This window comes from Rhinatrema bivittatum, chromosome 10 (genome assembly GCF_901001135.1).
Source record: "Rhinatrema bivittatum chromosome 10, aRhiBiv1.1, whole genome shotgun sequence".
Taxonomy (NCBI): domain Eukaryota; kingdom Metazoa; phylum Chordata; class Amphibia; order Gymnophiona; family Rhinatrematidae; genus Rhinatrema; species Rhinatrema bivittatum.
In genome coordinates this window covers 86,706,394-86,714,061 of record NC_042624.1, presented here as the reverse complement: position 1 = coordinate 86,714,061, position 7,668 = coordinate 86,706,394, and the positions used below count along the sequence as shown (strand labels likewise).

General features: G+C 45.0%; 1 protein-coding gene across 2 annotated transcripts; it reads right to left on the bottom strand.

Moving 5' to 3' along the window:
• GNG5 (G protein subunit gamma 5) lies at positions 1–7,545 on the bottom strand. Of its 2 annotated transcripts, none has more exons than XM_029618542.1 (3): positions 7,328–7,545; positions 5,384–5,537; positions 1–279 (listed from the first exon to the last, which is right to left on the bottom strand). In XM_029618542.1, exons 1-2 carry the CDS (start codon positions 7,406–7,408, stop codon positions 5,412–5,414), a joined length of 207 nt encoding a protein of 68 aa, XP_029474402.1. In that variant the 5' UTR covers positions 7,409–7,545; the 3' UTR covers positions 1–279; positions 5,384–5,411. The 2 variants fall into 2 exon arrangements, with proteins under 2 accessions (XP_029474402.1, XP_029474401.1); XM_029618541.1 differs by having other exon boundaries at positions 1–220; positions 7,328–7,537.
• Positions 7,546–7,668: the final 123 nt, after the last annotated feature.

Genomic DNA, 7,668 nt, shown 5'->3' with positions numbered 1-7,668 from the left:
TATGGAGAAGATATTAAAACATTTATTTTTTTTTGTAGGCCAGTGTAAAAAACAATTTTCCCTATGAAATAAGGAAACATTATTGCAAATAGCACACGGCTCATTTGGAGAGGTAGATGTTAAAGATCTGACTACAGTAGCAGGTTACACAAGTTTGGCACGTCATAATTTTGAGCTCTTGTAAGGCTTCAGACCATGGTATTCCTCACAGCGGCCACCTCTGGTAACACGGCAAGTCCAGAAGTATGAAAAAAAAAAAATCAGTGAATAAAAAAAAATCTGAAAAGCAAAACAAAAACTGCTTAGCAATCAGGCTAGCTACCTTATTCTATTCAGGATAACATGTCTAGTCCTTTTGACTAACACAAATGGAATGAACAAATTTTGTTCCAGTTTCCTTAAAAAGGATACAGGAGTTTAACAAAAGGCACCTGCACTGCCTATGACCAAACATTCTTACTGAGCCAACGTCGTATTTATCAGCCACGTTTCAGGAGCTAATACTCCCCTCAGGTCAGAATAGTATCACTGGACAATTTTTTTTTGCTTATGCACTGACATCAGGAGTAATGACCCTAAAGCAAAGAAATCAGACACCCAGTACACAAGCCTTCTAATGCAATTTTAAAATCTGTGCTTCGCTTTTTCCCTTTTAAAATAAATGGGCCCGATTTTCAAGAGTATTTTACACATTTAAAACTGGATTTTTTACACATGTAAATACATTACCTGTGTAAGCGGGCTTTTGATTGCTGCAACATATCACTGAATTATCAATAAGTGCACTTAATGCAGGTACAACCTAACATGGGTAAGTGGCTTTTGAAAATTGCTGTGATAGTATGTTGCATTTATAACTCCTTTGAAGATTTACCTGAATGCTTTTATCTAAAATTTGCTTTTACAGAACTTACAAACCACCAATAATAAAATGTTGTTACTGGATAGACTAAGGAAAAAAACCCTAAAATGTATGCAACTGCAGGGAAATTGTAATAAAGAAAAACAGATCCCTGACGACAGTTCCAAATAGGTGCAAGACTGTCAAAATACAAGTCAATGGAAAGGGGCAGCCAAAGACTAATTTAGTTTACTTAAGGTCCCCTTAATGTGCTTATAGTGCTATAACCTATGTGAACAGAAGACTGAGATATTTTGCCCTATTCATGAGCTAAGTACTGTAATTAAATACATCATGTTCGACTGAAGTTTCCAGCATTTTGGATTGAACTTTGGAGGAGAAGCACTTTTTTTTCACACTGGATATAGCACTATAATCACATTAAAGGAACCCAAGTATATTAGCCTTAAGAGTAATAGATGGGACACCATCCACTAGCAGCTTGTCTTGGCATTGAGAGCTCTGCTGGTATCTGTGTATAGAAACAGACACAGAAACTGACGGCAGAAAAGACCCAACAGCCCATCCAGTCTGCCCCACAATCTTATCTGAAATTGGATTCACAGACCTTTAGTCTGGGCCCTCTCTTTGCCATTACAGTTATATCTTCATTTGTTTTTTTTTTCACAGCTACCCACCATTAGCTAGTTAGGAATCCCGAGTCAATCCCATTCCCTTTTGAAGTTCTTACTGATTTCTTCCTTCACTCATTGCTAATCCCCATGACTCTTGGATCTAGCACCTTAGGGATCCAGAGTCTATCCCAGGCCTTTTTGAAGTCCTTTACTGATTTCATTCTCACCATCTGCTCCAGAAGGGCATTCCAGGCATCCACCACCCTCTCCGTGAAGAAATATTTCCTGACATTCAATTTGAGTTTTCCTCCCTGGAGATTCATATCGTGACCCCTTGTTTTCTTTATATATCTATGATTTTATCTTCACAGGGACAGTTTTCCCAATTAGAGAAACTAGGTCGTTGCCTAGCCAGCTTAATTTTTTTTTTTGGAGGGGGTAGCAAAAGAACCAAAATGCTGCACCAAGGCTCTGCTAGGCAAAGTGGTACAGGAGGAACACTATTGCTGGCAGGGATACCCAGGCTATGCCAGCCAAAGACCAGCAATCCATCCTGCCACCGTGGCAGCCCCATAAGCAAGGCAGAGTGGGTTGGGCTCCAGCTATTCAAGTTACCTTAGGGAAGGAAGGAGAAGCAGGAGAGCAGATGCTAATGAAAAGAGAAATGGAGAAATTACTTACCTGATAACTTCGTTTTCCTTAGTGTAGACGGATAGACTCAGGACCAATGGGTATAGTGTACTCCTGATAGCAGTTGGAGACGGATCAGATTTCAATCTGACGTCAGCCCCTAGTACATATACCCCTGCAGGAAGTGCAGCTCTTCAGTATTCTCCTCAAAAAGCATTGTGGATATATGTGTGACTGATTAACTTGAATAACTTCGTAACTTGGTTAAACTTTATAACTTGATTAACTTGAACTGGCTGAATTGACTATAGCTGGAGGCCGCCAGCGTACTAACCGGAAAGCATCAACACCCAGTAGGGTGGGTGCCCTAGGTGGATGAAAACATGGCTTATTCTTGAATTATTCGAAATTCCATGCATAACGGCAGCCAAGGGTGGGATGCTGAGTCCATCTGTCTACACTAAGGAAAACGAAATCATCAGGTAAGTAATTTCTCCATTTCCTAGCGTGTAGCAGATGGACTCAGGACCAATGGGATGTATAAAAGCTACTCCCGAACCAGGTGGGAGGCTGCCCATGACCCACTTAGGACTGCCCTTGCAAATGCAGTGTCCTCCCAAGCCTGAACATCCAGGCGGTAAAACCTGGAGAAGGCGTGGATGGAGGACCATGTCACCGCCCTGCAGATCTCGGCAGGTGACAGCATTCTGGCTTCTGGGTGGTGGAAACCTTTGTCTAGGCCTTGAGGGGCCTGGGGCATAAAGGTCTTCTGGCGGAAGATGTGGCTGATCAGCCAGAGGTTCTGTTTGCATGTGAACAAAAGGTGTGTAGCTCTTTGAAGAACTCCACCCATGAGATAGACGCTGGATCTAAGCTAAGGGGCGTTGGGTGCCTGGGGGTCCCCGTCTGCGGGGGCGTCCCACTGGGATTTGCTAGGTCCAGGATACCCACTGAGGAACTATTACTCGGCCCTGGGCTGGATCTCCCAGGGCCTCCTCGCACTGAGCGCTGGCCTCCTTGCTTTGTGCGGCTCTGATATGGCATGCTGGGCAGAGGCCTTGAGCCTTTATCTCTGTTTCCGGTGGTGCCATGGCTATCGGCGCGTAAACCCTTATGCGCTTCAACGCGTCTAAGATATGTGTGTGGGTTGTGCTCGCAGTTGTGTGTCCAAGTCGTGGTTATGCGCTTAGCCCGATAGGCGTGCGACGAGTGTCTATCTTATGCGCACGGCCCCTTGTGCGTGTAACTTTGTGTGCACAAGGGATTATGTGCGTGTAACTATGCGCACATGTAATTTGTGCGCCTAGCTAGGATTGTGTGCTCGGGTCGACGAACGGAGCGGCGAAGAGGGCCAAGATGGCGACAGCGACCACGCAGGCAATAGGGCGACCACTTCGGAGGGTCTCCACATGGGTAGACCCTTGGAACTAACCGGGGCCTGGCCCTGCTAGGGCAGATCAACCTGGCAGCACTGGTCCCAGCCGGCGACCTGTGCGACTCCTCCAACCTCGGAGACCGGAGTCAACACTGAAGATTTCTATCTTACCTTGTCTTCGGCACTCCCCGGTTGCGGTCCGGGCGGTCTCCGGCTGCGGGGGAGAGGGCAAATACCTTCACCATCGCGCTTGAGGGTGCACCCGCTGCCTCTCAGCCGCGCCCGGGATCGGGGGCTAGGTCCTCACCGCGAATTGGCCGCCGGATAGAGGCTCACCTCTGAGGGACTACGGATATCCCTCGGGAAATCTCAGCTGGGGGAGGGACCCGAGGGTATCACAGCAGGAGAGCGGGGCTCATCTTCAGAGGTAGGATTCTCTTTAAAATTTGGGTTTTCTTCGTTGAATTGGTTCTAACACCAGATAGTCCCTAACTGCTATGGAGACAGAAAATACTGAAGAGCTGTACTTCCTGCAGGGGTATATGTACTAGGGGCTGACATCAGATTGAAATCTGGTCCATCTCCAACTGCTATCAGGAGTACACTATACCCACTGGTCCTGAGTCCATCTGCTATACGCTAGGAAATGGAATATTGGTGGAAGCAAGAGTTAACAGGAGAAGAGGCATACTGATGAATGATGTGGGAAAGATAGGGAGAGGAGAGGAAAATGAAGAGGAGTAGGTGAGAAAAGCTAAGGAGGACTGAAGAGGCGCTCTATTGAGCAGTGACTGTCTTTAGGTTTGTACAGCCCTGTGTATGCTGTGTAGTGCTATTTAAGTTAGGGGTAAGGGTAAACAAAAGCTGACAAAATGCAGAGAACCAGGAAGAAAGAAGTCATCCATTGAAAGAGGGATGTTCAACAGCACACTTGGAAAAGTTGTGTGTATAACACTTGGGCTGGGGAGAGGGTGAAAGAAATAAGTAATATGCTGGAAAGAGAGTGGGGAATGCTGTGCCAGAGCCAATGCCACCATAAGGTGGGAGTGCTATCACCAGTGGTAGTAGAGAACACTGTGCTGGAGCCACTGGCAGCAGTTAAGGCAGGAAGATAAGGAGACGGGCACAAGGCTGAAGGTTCACCTACGATGCCTCATACTCTTGCACCAGCCCTGTACTTAGGCCAGTGTAAGCTCAAGATACAAATACTAACCTAGTATTCTTTGTAATATTCCAGGGTGAAATTAATATTCAGCTGGGATAATACATTAACCCTCACTTGAGCTGCAATGATTACAAGCAAGTCAGGGTTGTCCTGGCTCAATTCTGTTGGAGGTTATTGGTCACAAAACCCTCTCCAATGCCCACTAGCAGTTCTCTGGACAGCTATAACACTGATTTGCATTCTTATACATATAAGAAATTCAGATAAACAAGGCAACAGTGCCAGAAGCTTTGGCAAATCATCTCTAATTGTTCCCCACATACCCCAAAATAAACGTGTTTTCTTCTTGCACATCTACAAAGCTTTATTTTATGAAGTGCAACCAGGCCATTACAAAAAGTTTTAAAATTAAATTTGTAGAAAACACGCCATATGAGCACAAAGAAAAAAAAAAAAAGTAAAATTGGCATAGTGGGATTTGAATGTACTCCATACTGCTGCTTTAAACAGATCTGGTCTTTTCAGCTGTTTTCTAAACTGAATGCTTTTTTGTTTGTGGTGGGTTTTTTTTGTTTTGTTTTTTTACACACACATTAGGAAAGTATATGAAAGATTTATTTATTATTAATTCTGCCTGGTCATTTATCACCAACCCTTTGAATAGTTTTATTTATAAATTTTCAAACAAGTTTTCAATACCGGTAGTTATTAATGAGAGGAAAAAAAACAAAACTCACCTCTGAAAAATTAAAATATTTCATCAAATTACAAAAAGGAACAGACTTTTGGAGGCCTGAAGGGATTTGTACTGGAAGACACTCCTGTCAGCAAAGGATCATGTGCTGCATTCTGCAAGCAGAACTGCTTTAACTCTGCAGCAGCCTGTGATACCTAGTGGAAAAGATGCAACAAATTGGAAAACAATTTCTAAACTCCTGTTTTTCTAAGATCATTCATTTCTAATAGCAGGTTGCTCACCCTAGTACAGTATATATGCAGATAAAAAGCATACAAGGGTCAATAAACAAACTGTCAGGTGATTTATTGCTATGATGCTATGCTTTGGATATACTGCAAATAATCATCAAAACTTACAACTAAGGTAAGAGCCATCATATGGCCTTAGCAATACCAAACAAGTCCACTTGTAAAGTATCCTTTCAGAACAAAATTAAAGTCAGACTGAGTCCAAGCTAATTAGCATGTTATTTTTTAAATTAAAAGGCCCGATTCAAAGTTTCCTGCAACCAGGTACATGCCACATGGAGGGAGAGATATGACGACAAGACTGAATCTGCCCATGGGAAGTTTTGATCTTTCCTCTGTGCAGGAGATATGTACCCACCCACTAAATCCAAACTGCACCCTTAAGTTTCTACAACAGGTATGAAGACATTCACTGATCCTCTACAATGGTAAGATAACCCAAGTAGTGTAATAAACTATCACAAAACACGTTATAAACGTCAGTGTGTGTCACTATAATACAGGTTATACCCAATACAGAGCGTTCAGCCGATTTTCGTGTACGCTCTAAGGGGCAGGGGAGGTGGATCTCTCTCTACTGACCTATTCTTTACCTACGTCTGGTAAAGAGCTCTGATGTAAAGGGCAACACAGAATACCAAGGTAAACGTTTATTGTAACCATGCCGAAACTGAAATTGTATCTTTTCATTGGCCCAACAAAACAGATATAGCATATAGGCTTTGTGATCTAATGCCTATGCATTATAACATCTTGTTTATTGGCCTAACAAGGTATCAACCTATGAAGATGCCAGTTTTCTTCCAGCATTAGAATGCTCCTTTAGGAACCATAAATCTCTGCTTAAATGTAAGCAATCTGCTTGAACATGGTGATAGCCTCCAGGCTCCAATATTTCCTATGCATTTCAAACACAGGGCAAGCAGTAATGTTATTTACTATATATACTTTGGAAAAGTTAGTAAGCACACAGATAGCTCACCAGAACATAAAAGCAGTGCTATTCACCCTTAGCTGTGACGACTCCCCTCCCGGCATGAACTGGGAAAATCCCTTCTTTATTGATTACTTAAGGTGCTTCAGTCAATGAGTAGACGGAAGCTAAGCATATTCGTTCTGCCATGGCTAACATCTCTGTTGCCTTGCCACTGATCTCACGCTGCAACATGGCTGGCTTTATAGGGAAATGGCAGCCAAAAGAGCATGGCAGGTTACAAGCATGAAAACTTAAGTTAAACAAAGTTTCTGTACATGCTAAAAGGATGTTCCAACAGCAATGCTATCAGGACTACAACAAAGAGGAATCCTTGGTCTGCCATAATGCTGCCGACTCCCAGGGCTACAAGAATCAATGGATGTCGTATTTAATTTCCCTGGAACCCTGCTCTTGAGGTTTCAGAAGATATCGTTTAACCCATTTCCTTTGTCGCATTTCACTTTTCAATAATTCCTTTTGGGCAGGGCCCTTTTTTAAAGTTTTCAGAATTCGGAGAAATTTAAGTGCAGAAGGGACGGAAGAGGCTCGGTTTGTTTAACTAGCCCAACCCTTCCAATAACCAATGGCGTCTGATCTGAACTAGGACCGTTTGTAGCAGGCGCGATCGGGCCCCTTCGGCGCTGCTCGTTATATCCGGGCGCGGCCCTCCGGAGCACTTCCCCTGCTCTCGGTCCCGGGCGGGCCGTCCCCCTCTCACCTTCACTCGGTTCAGACTGGCCTCCAGCCGCAGCTGCTGGACCATCTTCTTCATGGTGGCCAGGTTAGAGGTGCTCGACATTGCTAGGACTGATCCGAGTGCTGAGGACAACAGAGCGAACTCGCCCGGACTAAACTTTCCGGAGCCCTTTCTAACCGCTGCTCCTGCGTGCGCGTCCCCGCTCCGGCTACGGAGCGCGCCCGGAGGTGGGAGGGAGGGGGGGGCGCGGCCCCTGCGGCGCGGGAGGGGTGCCAGCCGAGGGCGAAATCCAAAGGGGGAGGGGCTTCGGATCGAGGGGGCGGGGCGGGGCGGGGCTCCGCCCGCTGGGGGACGCGCGCGTG